Source organism: Dicentrarchus labrax, unplaced genomic scaffold (assembly GCF_905237075.1).
Source record: "Dicentrarchus labrax unplaced genomic scaffold, dlabrax2021, whole genome shotgun sequence".
Classification (NCBI taxonomy): domain Eukaryota; kingdom Metazoa; phylum Chordata; class Actinopteri; family Moronidae; genus Dicentrarchus; species Dicentrarchus labrax.
In genome coordinates this window covers 15,168,188-15,190,150 of record NW_026136714.1, presented here as the reverse complement: position 1 = coordinate 15,190,150, position 21,963 = coordinate 15,168,188, and the positions used below count along the sequence as shown (strand labels likewise).

The 21,963-nt window shown below is 37.4% G+C and overlaps 1 protein-coding gene across 1 annotated transcript; it reads right to left on the bottom strand.

The window, feature by feature from the left end:
- Positions 1 to 2,405: 2,405 nt before the first annotated feature.
- On the bottom strand, positions 2,406 to 21,754 carry LOC127376276 (integrin alpha-2). The gene is made up of 30 exons (XM_051423000.1): positions 21,621 to 21,754; positions 20,326 to 20,449; positions 18,389 to 18,498; positions 18,073 to 18,161; positions 17,224 to 17,338; positions 16,475 to 16,602; positions 16,211 to 16,359; positions 15,939 to 16,089; positions 15,542 to 15,707; positions 15,292 to 15,368; positions 14,310 to 14,448; positions 13,343 to 13,488; positions 13,077 to 13,220; positions 12,545 to 12,748; positions 12,280 to 12,410; positions 11,995 to 12,158; positions 11,281 to 11,432; positions 11,031 to 11,141; positions 10,557 to 10,642; positions 9,124 to 9,268; positions 8,714 to 8,797; positions 8,523 to 8,599; positions 8,341 to 8,424; positions 8,126 to 8,228; positions 7,925 to 8,032; positions 6,913 to 7,023; positions 6,356 to 6,469; positions 6,132 to 6,221; positions 5,790 to 5,906; positions 2,406 to 5,587 (listed from the first exon to the last, which is right to left on the bottom strand). The coding sequence occupies exons 1-30, from the start codon at positions 21,664 to 21,666 to the stop codon at positions 5,498 to 5,500; spliced, it is 3,555 nt and encodes a 1,184-aa protein (XP_051278960.1). The 5' UTR covers positions 21,667 to 21,754; the 3' UTR covers positions 2,406 to 5,497.
- Between the last annotated feature and the right edge of the window lie 209 nt (positions 21,755 to 21,963).

The following is a 21,963-nucleotide window of genomic DNA, read 5'->3' as shown; positions in this document are numbered from 1 at the left end:
AGTCCTTCAAATTATGGGTACTACTTGGTGGTAACTGATATTTTTTCCACCAACTGCAGACAAAAGTGTAAATCTTTTGATGAGAGTTGCCTTTTGGAATATATCCGAGCCCAGACAATAATAGAATTCATAGTAGTCCGCAGCCGCACTGCTAATATTAGAACAGACAGTTGTTTGGGTTTCTCTCCCGGGTCAAGCTTTTAAATATAATCAAACCTGTTTCCGAAAGGGCTTCAGACAGAGGAGCGGGGTGTTGCATTTCATTGAATGAAACACACACACGCACGGCTCTCCGCTCACTGACGCACAGGCTGAACTCCCTCAGAAGTCCTTGCGCGACCTCTTCAGCGGAACTCTGGTTACAGCTCTCCGGAGCAAAGTGTCTGCGGTGTGAATCAGACACCAGGGAGTTAATTATCTGTCGGCCAGGAAGAAGACACTGTAATCTCTTCTGTAATTCCAGTGAGATACCACTTAGGTATCGTTTATCTGCAAAATATGAGAATACATACAATCAAAATAACAATATTCCCATAATCCAGAGCTGTCAGTGTGGTTGAAACAGCATGCATGTTTGCCTCATATACATTTATGTCATATGGCAGCTAATATGATCATAAAATACTTCCAGCCTCATCTTTTCTTTCAGGTTTGTGTTGTATCCATCTTAAGTTTATTATTCCTGTTAGTGCATTTTCATTACAAACAGTGCTGGGCAATAACTTTGTTTTTACTATTGGTTTTATTACAAAACATCATTAACACAAACATCTGAGGATTAGAAGCCATAACAGATACACAGGAAACAAATTAGGTCTTTTTGACAAAACATTTCAGTTTCTACAAAAACATGCACAGAATACAGCCAAATACAAGTTATAATCATATCCCAAGTTTGTTCTTGCAGTATTATTTATGGCGTGTCCCTTCTTTGTGATCCAGTGAAGGAGTTCATGCTGATCCAACAGCTGTACTCGAGAAGAAGAAACAGAAAGGGACACATCCTCAACTAACAGGACCAGCTAGCAGATCATGCTTCACCTGCTTTAGATTATCAGCTGGAAGACACAAAGATGCAATTCATTTTTTTAAATGGTCCCACACCCAGAATATGAAACTATTAACACATATTCTGTCCATGTGACCATTATTTCAAGTACTAGTAGTATGTCTATACAATATCTTATACATTGACATCTTGCCCTCCTTGCTCTCCAGTTTCTTGGTGATAACATGCTTCAAAAGCATCTGTGGAGTGATTATTCTACTGCAGTAAAGGCAGATCAAATCAAAATCACTTCTAGCTTGTGATAATTTTTATATGTAGCATCATGAAATTTCAGAACTGTAACATTTTGGAGACTGAACATGTCACCCAGTTCTCATGTTAAGATGTCTGTAATCAGTAAAATTATTCGTCTGAGGGGCACATTCATACTAGACTCATACTTAAATGCCACACTTGAGGTCTAATTAATTACGCTTGTTGCAATGTTTCCCAGGCATTCCTTGTAGTGAATAAAGAGTCTGACTAATTTCCCGACAACTGAATTTCTTTAATTAATTACACATGGCAATTTAGACTATTTTGATATCAAACGAGCAAACTGGAAGTTGTATATAAACCTTAAAGAAGTAGTTTTTATGTCATTGGTTGTTTATAAATAATCAAAATAAAACGGTTGCCAAAGCAACAAGTCAGTACTTGTGACTTATTTCAATAAATCTGAAAATATTCACTCGATGCTGATTTATGTTTTGACATTTCATCTTGTGTCTGGTGTGTGTGATTTGTGAGATCAGAGTCTTTGAAGAGTTGAAGCTAAACATTTCCTGACATGCGAGTACATTTCTGCCCCGCTGTATCAACTTTAAAGTGCTGGCTGTTGTCCTGAAGCCATTAATGGCAACAGCAGAAGGGCGACCAGTGCTCCCTGTCCCAGCCTGTGAGCTGAATCGGGTTCAAACAGACCCATGCAGTGAATGATGTGTACTGATTGCAACTTTTTTAAATAACAAGGGAAATCACTGCCATAATGCTGATTGTTTTGGCTATACATACTGCTGATGCCACAGGGGATGACATTTATTTTGTTTAAATTTGATGCACTATTTTTGCAATAAAAAAGCAAAACGTTTTGGCTGCAGTACCGCATGGCTTTAGCTACACCAAACTACTTTGTACATACGTGAGAAAATGTTTTAGTTTTTGTCATCAAATGAAGTAAATAAAAAATCTAGGACCATGCCAGGTCATCAGTAGTTTGCCAAGTTAATGACAATCATATTCTAAAGTCTTAAAAGCAGCTACAATGAAGCCAGTAAGGATTAGAGCCAAAATGTATGTAACGCTTGAGGTATTAGAAAATGCAAAAAAAAAAAAAAAAAAGCCAACAGTTATTAAATAATTTGCTATGACATCATTTTTTATTTAAAAACATTGCAGAACTTTGTGAGCAATCACACAGGGTCAGTTGTTTGGTTGTAACTGTCAATCATGTGCAGGAATTCCTAGAGGGATGAATTTACAAAGGTGTTCAAACACTTCCACTGTATCTAATTTCATCAACTATTTCCACATAGCTCCCTGTACACATATACATAGAATCCAAAGGCTATTTCACAACACCGCAGCGCATGAGTAATTGTGAAACAGAGCAGTTCAATCATTCATCAAATTCTATATATCCCCTCCAACAAGGAAAGCTTGAGCCCAGGCGCCCAAAAAAATATGCTACTTATTAGAGACAAATAGCATATTCCACCTCGCCAGATCCAAAGACATGAATGCTAAAGACTCTGCTGGGTGCTGAAGTTGGCTCGTGCAAAAGGAAAACAGTCAGAAACACATTCCAAAACAGTCCAGGGACAGAATAACCTAACTGTGGGAGAACACGACAGTCAAAAATGTGAGAGGAAATTAATCGAGTTTGAGGGAAAACTTCAGTTGTACTGATGTTTGGAGGGAAGGGGTCCAAGTAGGGTTGCTTGCAGGGTCAGGTTTTCTAAAGGTGTTCCAGCAAGAACGTCAAAGAGACAACACAAGAGGGGTTCAAGAGAAACACGATCCAACATTGATCATAACTTATGATGTATTAATTGATAGTGGAGCATTCAAGTCATCAACAGAGCAGTGACAGAATAATGAACCGTGCCAACATGTCATCTATATTATGCTGCCATCTTGTGGCAAAGCTGTGCCAATACACATTTAGCCCCTGCAGAATTATCTTTAAAAAACCTCTCACAAACCTTCTAATGTAAGTAACAAACAATGGTACAGATTGAGTGTATTTAAGAAGGAAATTAACGTGGTTGCTGCTTTTGACAACCACCATGAACTCAGATGCATTTCTGAGTGTGATCATTCACTCTGTAGTAAACAATATCTGCCCAAACCAAACACATGTTCCCAATATAAACTAACATAGCAAGAGATTGGTAAGGGCTATATTACAATTAAAATTGCAAAACAACAAAGGGAGGTGGGCTTTTCAAATGCAGTTTGAATGGTAAATATCTATTTAGCCATTGTGGAGATATCAAAGTTTTGCCTGCAAATTTGAGAGCACATATTTCAAGGAGTACAACAACAGTAGGGTATAAGCTGTGGGTGGGTGGGTGGTTTCTACATACTGACACAGAAAAAATACATTGAAAATCTGACTTAAATAATAAACATTTATAAAAAATAAAAATTACGATGAACATAAAACCCCTTTGAAAGGTCTCCTTACTTTAGGAGGATATTGAGCTTGGGAACAAAGAACCCTGGGAGTGTAGTTTGACTCCCATTTTGTTGGCCTTGTGTTCTTTTGCCCCGCAGATAAACATTAGAGCTGAAACAACTGCAACTAATTTGATAATCTATTGAACAGTCTGAGCAAAAAATGAAAAACATTTGCATTAAATGACAGCAGTGTGAATCTCTTTGGGTTTTGGACTGTATGTTCGATAAAATAACCAATTTGAAAACATCCTCTTGAAACCTGGGAAAGCACGACAGGCATTAATATATTTCCTGAAAACCAACCAAACTTTTTTAATGAATCGAGAAAATGATCAGCAAATTATTCAATTCTAAACATAATGGTCAGTTGCAGACCTAAACAATATGCTACTAAAATATTCATACCTGATGAGCGACAAAAAACTAAACATCACCAATATCACAACTAACAACTAATCTTTTCATATGTATAAAACTGAATATGAAAGATCATAATTCTATCTTACAATATATACAGTACAAACACAATGTATTGAACAATGACAGACTGCACTCTTTCCAGGATACGGAAGTGATTGTTTCCTGTTTGTTTCTAAACTACTTATACCAATAGTCTTAATGCAAGAAAACCCCAGAGGGCCAGAGGTGACAGTGGATGTTAAAGAAGTTTATGCTACAGATTCACTGGCTAAAGCGTGTGTGTATGTGTTAAAAAGGTCAGTGTTTACACAAATTAGCTATATCCATGACTATGAAATTGTTTTTTGGCAACCATGTTACCAAGAATTTGTCAAAACAAAATGCCTTACTTTACAGTGTAAAACTCACAATGACAACATTACATCTAATGTCTTCCTGGACTGTAAACGTTTTTTGTTGGGCTTATACCCAGAGAAACATAACTATAGTAGGAATGAGCGGGCATTTATAGACCTCAGCTTGCTTTATGCTAAGAAATATGTTGCATTATTGTGATAAAAAGATTCATAGACCAAGTACTACTCAATCGATAAGACAGATGTTAGCAAGTCTTCCATTAGAGAGAATAACTTACATATTAAAGGATAAACAGCATGTATTCAAGGACATAGGGAGCCCTTTCATTCACTACATTAAGGACTTGGATATAACAGACGAAGAAGTGGATGACTAGTCTTTGTGGACACTGCAGATTCTGATCTTGTAAGATTTATATTGTTTTTCTATATGTGTGTTTTAATTTGCACTAATTACAAACAATAGTCGATTTTATATAGATTATCATTTTCTTTAACAGGAGGAGCATTCCTGTTCTGAGTGTTATGTTTTGTTTTTAACTTCTGTCTCTATGTAAATGCAGCGATCTTACAGTATGGAAGTTGAATGAAGATATACGAATGTAAAGGCTGTATGTCAAGGTGTTAAAAACTGAAAATAAAATAAAGATATTGTGGGAAAAAAAACAAAAAAAACATTGCATCCTAAGGCCTATAAAAAGTTCTGTATAAGGTTCTGTCATGTTGGGGAAAAAATACACATTTTACATTTAATCAAAGTCAGTGCATAACAGCAAATAGTCAATGTACAGTCCACACAGTTAAAAAATAAAGACCAATAACAATAATCCTCTGTAAAATGGACAGAAGACTGAATCCCAGTTTCAGTAAAAGGCCCAACTTCCAGTGATTGAGCTGTAGTTCATTTGCACTTTACAAGAACCAGTGACAAGTACCAATATTATCCACACTGGGAACAATCCAGTAAAAAGAGAAAGGGTTTCTCTTCAGTTCACAACACTTCATCGACATGTGCGTGGCTCTGCCCATCTTCATCGGCCTCCCTTTGAAGCTGCTGGTACTTTCTTTTGAAAAATCCAAACTAGAAAGAGATATTAAAGCATAAATGTTGTCACTTTTTCTGTAAGAATATGTCCATAAACACTAATGTAATGACTTTAAATTGGTTAATTAGTTAATTAATGGGTAGATTGCTGATAAATAAATCAAGATTTACTTTTAATCTAAACGCAAAAAGCTGAAAATTTCTATGAAAGCACAGAAACGTGTAGACAGACACGTACCTTCCACAGCAGTCCAACAGCCAGAGCCAACAGCAGCAGTCCGGCGATGATGCTGCCAGCAATCACTCCCACTGGAACATCACCCTTCTCTCCAGGTTTACTGACTGTCAGCACCACCTGGACAGGAGAGTCATTACATGGTCTGTCTCACTCAGATATGACATGAACAAAAAAATAAAATAAAAAGCCATTTCACACATTTTTTTCCTGCTTTTTGCAATGGCAGGATTAAATCACATTTTGACATATGACAGTTGTTACAGATAAAATGTGTTCACTGTCATAACTCTCTTCCTTATTCGGTTTCTTTACAGAAATTTCAACATTGAAATGTGATCTTACTGGTAGCTCTTTGAGGCCGATAATGAGCAGATCAGGGTTGGAGGTCTCAACATTAACACTGGAAGTCAGCTCAATGGTCTGATAGGAGGCCTATAATGACACATTCATACAGATGAGAGCATGAAAGCATCGTCAATAATTCAATAATAAGCAACATAAGAAAATTAAAGGTAATAAAAGCAGACAAAATAACCAGTATTTTAAAATTCATTGAATATATTTACCGAGAGAAATGTGCCACTCCAGATCCTTGTTTTAACTTTCACAAAGTAGGCACTCTTAATTTCAGTGTCTTTGAGGATGCATTTCATATAGTTGCATTTTGCACTCTTGCAGTCCTGTCAGTGAAATAGACATTAACAGAAGGAGATGACCAACACTGCATTGCAGTACAAACACGATTTCAATATCTTCCGCATCTATAAAACAAATACTATAGATATTAGTTAAACTTGAGTTGCGCTGTTAAATGCATAGAGTAAATTTAGAGGTATGAACTACATTACAATATAAATACAATATAAACTGAAATAAAGTTTTATTTGAAAATACTGTGATTTTATAAAAGATAAAAACTAGGCGAATTATGCTTCAAATCACAAATACAGAAGAACATGATAAAATCACTATCATCAATATTTTATTATGTTAATATATTACAGATTCAGATTCGTTCATTGCTAGCTTCTCTAATATACAAGTGAAAATGCTACACATCCTAAGGAACATTAAGAAAGTTAATATATAAAGAGAAAAACATGCAAAACGATTAGTGACCGACCAGTTTCTCTATGCCTCGGAGGTTCTCCTCAGAGAAAGACTGTTTGTAGCTCTTTCCATTGATCTTCAGAGGATCGACCAGGCCGCTGGAATCACAGCTGATAGAACCTCCCTACAGGTGGAGAAGCCTTATGTCATTTATTGTATAGATGTCACATTCCTACTCAGTGGGTCCCAACCTGGGGGTCCCAACCCAGACTAAGGGTTGCCAAAGATTCAGAGGGGGGTTGTGAAGCCTTTTTGATTTTAAAGTTTAAAGATTTTTTTGAAAAAAACTAAATGAAATTGTTATTTTTAAAGTTGAGATGTATTATTATTTAAAATATAAACTTCTCTCATAAGAAAAGGGCACGGTGAATACCTGAACACAAGCTATATTAACAGAGCCTTCAATCTTAATTCTAAACAGCCTCATCCTGCATTGGAGTATGCGGTTAAAACAACAACAAAAAAGGACAACACCCAAGCATCAAGGAGAACAAAACACTGAATTTTCTTTTTTAAGTAAATATGATTTTCGCAGAAAATAATCTGCTCAAAATTAATAAAAATCACAAGTTTTACACAAACCTCCTACTGTTATTGGGTTCACTATTTGGGTTATTTGTTCAGTTTATCAATTGCCCTGTGCAATTATTGTCATGCATTGAATATGAACTATCCCTAAAATATGTCTCTTAGTCAGGGGTGATCAGTTAACTCAGTGATGGAAGAGGGATCCCCTAAAGAAAAAGGTTGGGAACCACTGCTCCAAATCATACAGTAAATGTGAAAAAGGAAATTTTACACAGCCTGACTTAGGAAATATGAATTTGTGGGCGCTATGAAGCAGTCTGAATCAACCAATAACAACATCAAGTCCATGGTTGCCATCAGATCACCACCAACTCCTGTCAACTCAGTTAAACACTGTACGTTACTGTATATAGGATTTTACGGGATATTTATGAAGTTAAACAGTTTTTAAACTCAGTAAAAAGTTGCTGGTATTTGATACAGGTACCAGTACTCACTTGTGTGTCCACATTGGTAACATAGAGGAGCGGGTTTCCACCTTTAGTGGTCAGCGGCAGAGCAATGGTCAGATACAGGAGGTTGACAGGGAAGTTACTTGTTGAAACCTGTAAATACAATTTGTTTTAATAAATATACGTTAAAATAAATATGAGAAATTACATGATGATATATTTAAGAGACGGATTCATTTAATGCACCTTCACTGTAAAGTTAAATTCTGGGCCGATGTCATCTAGAGTTTTCACTGCCGTTACCACTGGAGTGGCAGCATCTGCCACGTAAAAATTGATATTTGACTCCCTAGGACAAAGAAACCATAAAAATTAATACTTTAATGCATTTCCCATTGTCAATTGTCAATCTTGCAATACATGACTTAAAATACTGTTACAGTAACATAAATTAAAATCACCTAGACAGAACAATCCCTGCATCATATTGAACAGGAATGGATATGTCCACCTTGTTGTCTGCAGGTCTTTCCTCTTTACCATCACTGTTAAGAAAAAAAGAAACAGCACATTATTACATGTATTAATTAATATGAATTAAGAGTCACCATTTTTAAATTGAATTTTAGTGAATTCAGTGTACCTCTTGGCCTCAAATGTCACCTCAGCTTTGTTTTCCAGCTCATTGAAATTGTAATCAAAATTGATCTGAAATTTCATCTGTAATGAAACATGATGTTTTATATTACTCACTGTAACAACAAATACATTTGTAAATCAATATCAGTTCAAATAGTTGAGTAGATAAAAAAATATTTTATTGCCTGCACTTACCTCTTGGCCTGTTTTTAAAGCTGGGTATCCCACTTGGCAAGTGACAGTTTGAGTTTGTGTTGAGGTGCATTTGACTCCATCCGTCTGTAAATGTTTAATTCAGAATAGTACATAACTGCTATGTGGCTTTGCAACAATGACATTACATAAATAAATATCAAAGAACATTTAATACACTTTACACTCTTTTTCTGTCTCAGTAAATGTTCAAGTATGGGTTAGATTAACTGAAAAAAATGTGATGAATAATTTATGGTGATGCATTTTATTTAGTGTATGTACATTATATGACATATATTATTATGTTGAAATATATGCCTAAAAGTCTATTCAAGGACAAGTATATGACTTTTTCCAAATTAGAATCATGGCAATAAAAACGGCACCTAGTGGAGCCTTTTTTCACTCACTTCAGGAGGAAAGACGGAGGAGTAGTAGAGGTTGCTGGAGAACGTGGCCAACACCTGAGTGTTGTATGCGTTCTCCTTTTTATTCTTCACAACAACTTCAAATGACAGTTCTCGGTTATTAGCGCTGACCAGAACGGGAGCTGAGCTGCAACACAAGACCTCAGGTTACTGCACTCTGTATATGTCACGTATTAAAGGAGCATTCACAGTATGAGTATTGTCTAATTGACTAGAGGGATAGAAATCATAGGTAATTAAAGTGATCTCTCCCCTATTACACCAAAAGATGGGACCTACTGTGAGTTGTTATTCAGATTGGTTAAAAGCAATTATGAACACTATTGTGTTGACTTGCATCTTAAAATGCACAATACAGGAACAAATTGCCTTCTTTAAAGAGAAAGAAGCACAAAAACAAGCATACACTACACCCAAGTCTACTGCTGCTTGTAATCAAATGTGTTCAAATATTGGAAAGTACTTTAAGAAGTCTTATATGTTCTCTGTGAAGTCCTTGTTCATATCCCTTCATCTGAGTAAATTAACAGAGCATGTATAACCAACACACAAGTTTATTGCCAAGCTCACAAGTCTGAACCAGCCATTTTATGGTCTATGAAGTTGCTGTATAAACTGGAAAACTCTAATTTGTGCAGCTATTAGCAATTACGACAGACTCATAAAACAGAGAAAATAGAAAATGCTGTAATGGTTGTTAGGAGTTACCAATGCATAACATTAAATAGAAGATTACCCATTTTGCCAAATTTGGTGTCATCTTCACACAAATCTTTCTTCCCTGTTTTATAAATGTGTACAATATTAGATGCTTTATGTGCAGAGGTGGAAACTAACAATGTAAAAATACTTTGTTACTGCACTGAAGTAGTTTTATCAGGTATCTGTACTTTCCTTAAATATTTATTTTTCTGACAGCTTTTTACTGACATTTTCAAAACAGGCTTGTTACTTAAGTTTTAATGCATTTGAGAGGAATTATTGATTATTATTATCATAATTTATATCACTGCACACCTTCCCAACATCTAGACCGGTGCACATTACACATGACAGATGTACCATGGGGCTTTTTTACACAAATATTACTACTTCTACTTGAGTAAAGAATGTGTGTACTTTTACCACCTCTGTATATGTGGGATAACAACTTTTTTTCTTCTAGAAAAATATGCGCAGGTACAGGTCAGTACATAGAAAATCGGTCTGACTCAGAGTAAAGAAAGACTTGCCTGAGCTTGTTCTGTCTGTATTGTTTTTATTTTCATTTAACAAAAAAATCATGTGAAATCATGAAACAGAGCACATCTTGTCTTTACTTCAAAACTGCATATCTGATGCTGTATATTGTATATGTATTGGAGAGCAAGTATGATATGTATCTTATACCCTTGAGGCAGGTCAGTGATTCTCACCTGGACGCCTTTGTGTCTGTCTTCGCACTTAGCACCAGATCACTAACACACACGTCATCAGAGCCACAGTCTTTTGTGAAAGGGATCTGAAACAATAACAGAGCAGGATGCTGCTTTATTCTTCAAAGGTTGTATTTTCAATAGATGTCTCTTTTCTTATAATCTCCTTAGATTTGTAACAAACACACCATAAAGGAAATGTATTATATTTCTACTGCAGTGGAAGTACTTTAGTCTTGTTGTTGGGAAAACACGTAGTGTGTAAATCTACTTGCGTGACATTGTGAAACACTTTAGTCTTAAAAGCCAGTAATCATCACACACACGCACAGACACACACCATGTAATTTTAAATGACTGGATAGTACAAACACAAAGTCTTATCACCTGATGTGTTTTCTGTAGAATTAGACCACAGGCAAAAAAAAAACATTGGTACAGATTTATAGATATCATGTAGTGTTCATCACTTACAAAGAACTCCCAGGCACTTGGAGAAAACACATCGAGGACAGGGTTCACATCTGCATTCTGCTGCTCGATTTCTACTTTCAGACTGAGGGAATTGACAAAGTCTGGTGCCTCCTGTTAAAAAAAGCACACGTTACTATTTTGAAAAAACACATTTGAATATCTCTACAAGACTTATCACACCAGGGTGCTCACATAAATCACCTCACAAAACTGAATCATTGAGAGACACAAGATTACTTTCATCCATTACCTGAACATAAACCTGGTAGTCTCGACACAGGGATGCAGACGATATTTTTGCCTTTTCTGTGAGGAAGCGCTCATTGTTCTGTGTGAACAGTCCTCTTGATGTCACTCGTGAAGCCTGCAAGTCAGCATCCAGAGTCAAAGTATAGGATATATCTGAAAGAAGTGAAAATATACTGTATATGACATACTCTCTGACATGTGAGTGCAATCATTTCTTTCTTGAAAATAATTTAATGGGATTTTATTATCTTTAAGAAATAGTTTTGTGCAATACACTTATTTGATTTCTTGCTGGGAGTTAGATTATAGGATTGATACCTTGATAAGTTGTAGTAATATTCTGTTTATTAGCACTTTTTCTTTTGTTTCTTATTAAATCAGTCCTAAACACAGTACTTCTGTCTGCTGACATGTTTGTATGAGCAAAATATAATGTAATGTGTTGTTATCCGCTGGTATTGCTAACTATTGCTAAGCTGACTAGAGCTTGGTTTAGCCAAGCTACCTGTTTCCACTGTTTCAAGTCTTTGTGTTAAGAGAAGCTAAGCAGCTGCTGGCTGTCGCTTAATATTTACTGTACAGACATGAGAGTGGTATTGCTCTTCTCATCTAACGCGTGGCAAGAAATTGAATAAGCGTATTTTCTAAAATGTTTAACAATTTAAGTAACAGAAATCGGGCATTCTTGAGAAGCCTAACAGGTAATCAGATTTACCAATGGGTCCAACAGGGTTCTTGGGCCTGAATGCAGCACCGAGACAGAGGTTGGCGGTGAAACATGTAAGCTTGCGTCCATTAATGTTGCAGGGTTTGTTGAAAATGTTGATTTTATTGGGGTTGAAAGACGCTTTAGCGGTGACAGACGCAACACCTCTGGACCTGAAAATTAAGTTCAAATTTAGATTATTACCAGCCAGATATTACCAGATATAAATGATTGGTTCATTTAGTTAATTTATTTCAGGTTATCTTCATCATTTATTGTCATGGTTAAACTTACCAAAGCTGCACCACTTTGCCATATGCACCAATGGAGATGTCAGGGACTGTATCATCATTCAGGTCTTTGTAGCTATCTAGGGACCTTCCAAAATACTGCAATTGAGGATCCAGTTTGGAGCCAAGAATTCTCTGAAAAAGATGATAAACAATGATCATCACATTATTTCATTAACTAAATGTATATTCATCATCAACAGAGAATTTAGCTCCAAATTCACTTTCTCTGTCAGTCAGAAATTAAACACGACCGATTCTCTCCGTACCTGTGAGAACTGTTTCTTTAATGTCTCCTTCTCCCCATTGTAGATGTAAATAACACCTTTTCCTTTGTCCTCGAGGGGGGCTCCAACAACAACATCATTGTAACCATCGAGGTCCAAGTCAGGAACAGCAGAGATGGCCATCCCAAAACGTGCATTCTCAGTCGAGGACGGACCTTCGAGGAATCCCTGCTCGTTCAGTATACCCTTCCAATGATAAGATGGAGAAACTATGTGGTCAAATGTCATGCTAACCGTTTCTTTTAAAATTGAGAGAACAATAAATTAAATCCACATCTTTTTAAAATTTTAGAAATGAAATATATCAGCTTTGAGAATCTCTTACAGTACACCCACTTTTAATACAAAACGGTGCTAACAGACTTTCTAAATCATGAAAGGAAATGTAATCATATAGGATGTCATTATCAAACACTGACTATTCTAATCCATCGGTGTGAATAGTGGTAATCATGTTCACTGTTTCCCAGGAAATCCAGACCACAAAGTTTTACTCTAAAAGTAAAATTTTTACCTTGGTGACAGAGAAGAGGTGGACCCTGCCTTCTTCTCTCTTCAGCTCGCTCATAAACATGGGCGCACCAACCAGCAGGAGGTCTGTCACCCCATCTCTGTTCACATCCAGGGAGCATAGCACGCTTCCAAAGTATGACCCAATCTAGGACAACAAAAGAAAAGCTTTTTACTGATGATCAATTACATTTGTTTAGGTTGCACACTACATGTAAACATTAGGTTCCTGGGGGAAAATGTGAAAACCATATTCTCTAATCTCGTTACCTGTTTTCCTCTTTCTGAATCTATGATAGCAGATTGCTTCTGGGCGTTGAAGGTGTAGACGATAACCTGTCCAGAGTGGTTGGAGCGAGGTGCACCAGCCACAAAGTATTCTGTATGCCCATCACTCAGTGTGGTGACAGAGTAACCTGGAAATTACCACAAGTAACACATTTAAAAGTTGATATAGTACATTATAAAGTGAATTTAATCAAATAGTGTACTTAAGTAGATTTTTGAGGTATTTGTAACACCCACAGTACACAGGTGTTTTTTTTTAAATATCCATTTATAAAATATTTTGCATGAATATTAATTTCACAACTAAATTATAAAATTTAGCTTAAACTACTATTTTCTAGCTACTACATTAAAATGCTGATTATATTAAAATGCATCAATAACATATTAAAACACTGACACTTTTACCTTTGATACTTTTGGGGATTTTCTGACTTGTTCTGACATACTTGTTTACTTTTACTTAAATACTTTTAATTGTAACATAGTATAGTTCTATACACTGCAATATTACTACATTTACATAAGTAGGCCATCTGAATGCTTCTTTCACCACTGTACTTAGACCGGCCGTTGTAACACAGTTTCAATGCCGTAACATGAGTGTGAAAAAGACCAAACCATTGCATAAGGTCTGTGGTATACATATTGTTTCAAATTTTTTTGTAATATAACTATTGTAAGTTTGTGGATTCTCTAAAAGCCATTGAAACAAAAAGCATTATAACAGATATTTTAAGTTAATTTAAGGTTTGAAGATGCACTAGAGTTATCCTGACAATCACCACAAGGCGCCATCATGAATATCCACTTATATTCACCACTGTTGTGTTTACACTGTTATTACCAGCTCAGTGAACATCTCCATTACTTTATTATTTCATATCAATAACAGATTTAAAACTTATAATAGAGTTGGTCAAATAAATCCAGATGATCCAATTCCTACCCAGTAATGAGCTGTGGTTCCTGTCTTGAAGAGTTCCTTCAAAGGCTGAGAAAGGGAGAATGTCTACTATTGACCCTTTTTGATGGACGACGGTCCCACTCCAAGCGTAGGCTCCAACTGCTCCCAGCATCAGCACATCCTTAAACAGCCCAGGCCAAAGACCAGTCAACAGACATCTTATAATACACAGCATTTATATTTCTGAACTGTCTTACAGACTGAGCTTCTTGAATGCATAACCAGATGACATAGGGTGACATAACATCATAACAGAATGTACGTTACTGTGAACACTATGAACATAGAAAGATATCTAACTACCAAACATTCATTATTATACAAAAGAATGACAGTATAGATCTATATACTGCAATTTAACTACATTTACATAAGTAGGGAATCCGAATGCTTCTTTCACCATTGTATTTGACCAGCCGTTGTAACACAGTGTCAATGAAATAACATGAGTGCGAGAAAGACCATTGCATAAGGTCTGTGGTATACATACTGTTTCAAAATATTTGTGAAATATTTATTGCAAGTTTGTGGATTCTCTTGAACTTGAACCACAAAAAGCATTCAGCAGGAGGGCTGTTGCAAAGTGATTCTGTGATCGGCTTTATAGTCCCTTTAAATTTTGCTAGCTGTTGGTGGTTACTCAACAGTATTTAATTATTATAACATATTTTCATAACTTTGATTACAGAACTGGTGGCCAGTGGTGTGTATGTCTGTACTGTAGACAGAGTATGTGTGTGGCAGGATTTAAAAAAATGAGGGATAGTCTGGCAAAAAATTGTAAGCACTCATGCATCAACACAGTACAAGTACAAACTCCTGTATAATGCCTTGGCATCAGATAAGCCTTCACATTACACCTCTGTTAGCATATTTCAAACGTCCCACAGCAGTGTCTGAAAACAGCCAAACACGTGAACTTGCTTTGTCACAATTAATAAAAAAGTGTTAAAGCAGTCTGTACCTGTTGGCTGGAGTAGTGAGCGCTGAATCCCACCTGAGACATCTCCATCTTGAAGTTATCACCCCCTTTTCCAGTGCCTGGTAGGGACAGACCATTGTGTGAACATCAGAATCAACAACAGAGGAGCAGATCAAGAATCAGAGTGTTTATCCCTCTTGGAATGTACAGATATGACAGAGGTGTCTAGATGAGTTCCTTTGAAAACAGAGCATGAATGAATATGCAGTATGTAAAAATAAATAACATTCACCTTCTATGTTGAAGATGCGGTTCCCCAGTGTTCCAGCGATAGTGGAGAGGACCGCCTCTTCCGACACATTGAAGAAGTACTTTTCTGTGGGTAAACTGGCAATGGATTTGATTTCTTTTATCAGGTTTTCTGTGTTGATGTTGTTTCTGATGTAATAACCCAGCACCTAGAAAAAAAGAGGAAAGACTGCAAATTCAGGATTGCAAAGACAAAAAAAGAGGTCTAGGTAATACACTGGCAAACCTCAAATTAATGGTGCCATCTCAGCATCAGAAACCTTCAATGAATCCACACAGTGAAACTTAAAGTGTGATTAAAATCAGGAAAATGAAGCTTAAACTTGTGACTTGATTTATCAATATTAATCTATGAGAGTAAATAGCAAATCATCACGTACAGCAATACCAAAGCGAGTGATGCCTTGTTTCTCACAGTCGGCAATGACCGTATCTCTGAAAGCCTCGTCGTGAGACTCCCCATCGGTGACGACTACCATCACCTTGGCAGCGCCTGATCGAGCGCCGTTATTTTGATTGAAACCCCACTGACTGAAGAGAGCACACACAGTGGAACAACATCAAAATGATAAGAAAAACAAGAAACCAAGCAAGCAGTCAAACATACAGTATAAGTAAATATATGCATGCATACATAAAAGGCAACACTAACCTGGCATATTGGATCGCATGGAAGGTATTGGTAGAGTGACCATACATTTGTGTGATACTGGATGCTGCAGCTACCATTTCATCTTTGGTTTTATACTTGTTCAGTTTGAATTCAAACTTGGGATTAACGGCATACTGTATGACACTGACCTGGCACAAAAAAGAACGGCGTGAAAAAAAAGCAAAGAAAGCTGTCAGTAATGACCACAAGGAGAAAAAGATTATCCATTGCTTCATCTCTGCCTACATTTCCTTTTATGGCTACCTGTGTGTTTTGGGGTCCGATGTCGAGCGCAGGTATTAATTTCTGGAGGAACGCGGTCATTGGTTCCCAAGGATAAATGCTGTTGGAGCCGTCCAAAACAATCACAATGTCCATAGGCCCTCCACATGCTAGAAAAGTCATGAGAGCAGACATCATTAAACATTTTAGCAGCATTCATGAATGGAACTAAGGTCATACCCTTCACGTTACTGCTGAACATTTTCTGAAGCTTACTGAGCTCAAATTTATTTTCTAGCTTCCATGCAGCTGGTTTCAGTTAATGGCAATTAAATATAAAAATTGAGAGAATTGAACCTTGTTATCTATCTATTAGTTGCCTTTTTTTATTTGTTAAATTACATTAGTAAGTGGTTACATGGCTGCAAGCAGAGACACTTTCTTCTTGGTGAGTTCAAGAAAGCTCCAACATTTGGGAATTAAGAGCTGAGGAAAAGCTGAGCACTGACGAGCTATGATGTAAAATATCGAACCAAGAAGATGAATAACAACTTTGGAAAGAACAATTCAAACTTGGCCATGTCTTGCATTAACAAGGTCGCTGTTTAGTAAGCCAACTATAAAATCTATGATGTTACAGTTTCCACAACAAAATGGTCCCTGACGGCATAACAGGGTGACGTAGCGTGACATAATATTACAACAGAATATACGTTACTGTGAACACTATGAATGTAGAAGTATCTAACTACCAAACATCCATAATGATACAAAAGAATGACAGCTCTTACTCTGGACGGCAGGAGAGAAGGCGGGTTGAGGTCGAAAGAGTGGGTTCAGTTTTGCACATATTCCTGGGTAGAAGTCCTGAGTACCACACTTCTGTCCCCAAAGAGGACCACACATCTGTATCGGATGTCCACGGAGAAAAAGAGAAGAGACTTGTGAGCAAACTACCGAAAAAAAAGGTAATCTGGGAAACGACAGTTACCACTGTAACCAGAGATGTCTACTTTATGATACAGGAAGGCTTATTGAGCCACCAGATTAATGACATTTTGTCTCCCAGTAAGCTCTTATGTCTGAGTTCAAAAGTTAATTACATTGTTGTTAATTGTACATTCAACTCATATGATGTGTTTTTTTGTGGTAACTAACAACACAGTGAAATTGTGCAGTGTTGTGCAGTGCAGTTATTTTGAATTACTTTCTGTTGCAGAAAACCAATTTAGCTAAACCACAGGCACACTTCCTTCCACCTTTAAATAACATTTTAATGTACATTTTTGAGGAAGTCATGATTTAATCGGCCCATGGCACACTGCTGTGTCGTCCATGCGTGTCCATCTTGTGACTACAATATTTCTGACAGCACTTTAAGGACGTGTTATGCATCCAGATTAATAACAGAAACACAAGAAACATCTGTAATATTTTAGGTTAGAAAGTAAAAACATATTTTTTTTGCACTCTCTTTCTCTGAAACATTGACTGGTACATTAACTTTTTTGTCCACCGGCCAAATTCGAATTTTACCAGTGACATTTGGCTGGCGTTAATTTTGTGCCCTGCTCTGAAAGAGCATGATTAACTTTCTATCTTTGGTGTGAAAGCAGACACACAAATACAAACACACATACCATCAAACCATCTGCAGGCATCCGGGTAAGAGTCAGCCCGAGGCACATGTTATCGATGGCGTTTTTAACATTTGGAATACTGACAGAGTCTGTGGATGAAGACATCAAATTAGCTCTTACATTAAAGCTCAGATTATAGTTGTTAAATCTGAAATTTATACAATGTGTATAATTATCATAAGCTGAATAAAATACATGCTTTGCTGGAATACACTGCTGGTGACGCATCTTTTCAGTGCGTGTTTAGGCACTTTAAGTACATGGCCAATGTTTGCCAGAGAGGTCAAAAGTTTAATAATAAAACCCCAAACCTTACCTTGAAGATTGAGCTTGTCACAGCTGTTTCTGGACCCTGAGACTGGACACTTGTAAACATCCCCCTTCCTGTTTCGACTGAAACCACTCCATGGAGCACTAACCAGGAGCCTACAGAAAACAACATTATTCATCTCTTCCACACTCGCATAAACATGCACCGTAAAAGTAATCTTTGAATGTTTGTTGTGTACAGTATTTGATCCAAATGATTTGATGCTGACAGTGGTTACAGAATTTCTGTCTATAGATGTAAACTTGAGGTAATGACAAAGAACAAAAGTAACTTCACTACTTTAAATATATGTTGAAATAATACATGAATCAAACTGTACTGTAGTAACCTCTGGGCCAATTGTTGTTAAATATACATTCATATCCATATCATATGCTACAATGATATCATATCTGTATCATTGTAGCTGCGAGTTTGAGTGTCAAGTCATCTCATTTTTCTGACCTCCTATAAAACAGCAAACAGGATTCTACAAGTTCACACAGAAGATATCCACTTCAAACACATTTTCCCCACATCACAGCATTCAGACACTGCTTGTTGTTGTTGAAGCTGTTACTTAAGACATTTCTCAAAATCCAGAACAGCCAGTAATAAAAAATATATAAGACCCAATACTGCTGTAAGGCTGACCCTAAATTCTACATTACTGGGGCATTTTCTCACCATATCAAACACAGCATGCTAAGCGGAACACATCATTCTTATGTAAGTTAGAGGACAGGAAATGGGATGTGTCACTGTTTTCATGATATAATGGTGAAATATACAGAGATCAGAGAGTCAGAGATCACCCTGAGATACTGTACACTCTAACTAATTAACCCTCTACGTGACACTCCTCCAGACAGTGAGTTACTCTATGAGACTGTGACTCAGTGTGCAAGATCCAGACATCAATGAGACGTCCAGTTACTGTTTAACTAAACTGTTACAAATGAGTGGGGCAAAATGTAAGAGGCTTTAAACATGACCTAATTATTTGTCACACACAACCATGTAACAATGTATTGCAACATCAACTTATCAGTAGAGACATACGGTACTTCGACAAACAGTAAATACTAATGTCAGTATGCGTCAGTAAAAAACACCAATGCCAACCTCATGGTCACCACCAAGAAGAAAGGTCAGGGGATGAATATCTGTGCCGAATTTCCTGACAATCCATCAGAAGCGGTGGACTGAGCGGCCGCCCAACAGCATTGCCATCCCCAGACCCCAGACTATAAACATGGCTAGAAACAAGTAGTGCTACAACAGTGTTGAAAAGAGGAGCATTTAACAACACCCAACCTCTTAACCTTCGCAGTGCATCAAACAAAAACCACAGCAATTTCCCTTCCCTTCAGGTAGAACCAAAATGATACAGCTGAACTGGACACAAATTAAGTGAGATTTTTATTTTAATCATGGTGTCTGGTGCCAACACTGCAGGCTAGCGGTAGTAGTATGTAACAATGTGGAGAGTTGTTTACTTGCCACAGAATACCTAGACACTGCTGATTACCATGTGTGTCTTTTATAGCAACAGGCCTTCATTTGCAAAATGGATACTTCTACAAGCAAAAAACTCCACGACGTGACAAAAATGCACATATCAGTTCAGAGAAAGAAATATTACAGTTGGTGTACACAAACAACTTTCAGAGCCTTGAGATCTCAACCCTGCAGACGGTAGAGCATCTTTGGGATGAGGAACATGGATTTTTTTGGTAATGCACACAATAACAAAACACCTGGTGAAGCAAGTCCTTGTTGAATCTGGAAACCAGCCTGTTCAGGTGTACAGGCCTGTACTGACAAGGTCTATCTACAAACATGGCCCACTGAATGTGAATCTGCACTTTGCTTCTTTGTTTGCTCTAACTGCTCTCTCCAATATACGAACAAAATCATTAAGCGATTACTTAAATTCATACCATTTGCCCTCATGGTTTGTCGCTTGTTGGACTGAGTAGCCAAACTCTTCCGCTGCTGGTCCACTGAAAATCTTGGCTCCTGCAGTGCCAACGTTGAAGGACTGTGAGTGCCAAACTCTGTCAGCTGGTGGAAGAGAAACATAATGGTGCATAACAGTGATAGTGACAGTTTATAACAGCACCTCAACGATCATCATATAACTCTTCACAGTTGCACCTACTCTAAACATTACATTATTTTGCAGTTTTGAATTTGTGTGTCCTAAAGTTCAAAACATAATTAATATCATTATTATTTTTCAAATAGGTTTGAGACTAAGCAACTTCCTTCCTTGTTTTGAAAACTGCATCAGCTTGACTCATGAAACCAACTCAACCCACTGAAAAGCTTTTCAACACTTGAAGGTCACACTAACCATGGAGCGTTGAGGATTGCGTTAATAGACATTGCCTGCCCCAGAACAGTGTGTTTCTCCATAGACAAAAATCCACCTTCAAACACAGCTTTCTGAACACCCTCAGGACATGGAACTTCCTTGCTTATGAGTGAGTCCTGCTGCAGCAATAGACCCACAAGCCCATACAGGCAGAGCTCAGTGCTCAGTGTTAAGCCCTGCGTTCCCCTCAATCAGCAGGGACAGGAATGTGAATGGGTACTAGACTCAGGAGACCTTCACTAGCTCTTGCCACGCCTGTTTACCTGCAGCACAAAGTAGCACTTTGCCTCCTCTTGGGGGGGCTCTGCCAAACCCCATAACATATTAATATTTCCTTTCAGTCCAGAAATGGGAATGTGCATATAGGAGAATAATTAAAAGTCTCCTGTCTGGCTGCTGCTTGAAATAACCAGTGGAAGGGTTATAGAGCAGGCATCGCGCAACACCAAATGGCGTGACTTTTCTCCGCTATGATGCACATTAAAACGAGAAATCTGGACTTATTTATTCCGTGCGGTTTGATAGCAGATTCAGAGGAAGGAGCGCTGCAGGGTGAAGTGAAATCTAATTCAAAACAAACGCTCTTCCAGGCGGATTCATTCAATAAAAAAGACTGCATACTGAGCGTGCACTCCTCTGCTGCTCTTCAGATGTGTTTGAAAGAGTGTGGAAAAAGTTAATGATCACATTCAAAGCTGCAACGAACGACCAATACACATTTCCAAGTCTACTCTTATGAAAGCGATTTAAAACCCCTCGCTATTCGTGGGGTGGATATTTTGGATCTTTTTACTCTGGCTGAGGTGATAATGGAAAACAGAACAGGTTCAAAGTCCAAAAAACAAGTTCAGTACTTACTAATTATGGCTGTAAAGAAGAAGATATTCCCCCAGAAGAAGTCCATCGTCGTCTTTATTCCATTTGTATGAGGTGATTAACTGAAGCACTTGTCAAAAGTCACGGCAGCGCACAGCGAGTCATCGGTGTGACGCACCGGATGGACTTCCTAAATAAGGACTTGTGTTCATCCTCTTACCTGCCCATGCAGACTTTGACCAAGTATTATCAAAGGGTGTGAAGTGAAGTCTGCAATAATAAAGTGAAGGAGGTTGGGAAATCCGGTTATGATCATCCCGAAAAAGAGACTCCTACACGTTAATTTCATCTCAAGTCATTTGCTTTTAATGTAAAGCTTATAATG

Excerpts from the sequence above, each read along its gene's own strand:
- LOC127376276 (XM_051423000.1), bottom strand. The coding sequence starts at position 21,666 with ATGGACTTCTTCTGGGGGAATATCTTCTTCTTTACAGCCATAATTA. Across the intron at positions 6,222-6,355 it reads GGAGTGGCACATTTCTCTCG|GCCTCCTATCAGACCATTGA; the intron begins GTAAATATATTC and ends GTGTCATTATAG. Across the intron at positions 5,907-6,131 it reads TCGGCCTCAAAGAGCTACCA|GTGGTGCTGACAGTCAGTAA; the intron begins GTAAGATCACAT and ends TCTCCTGTCCAG.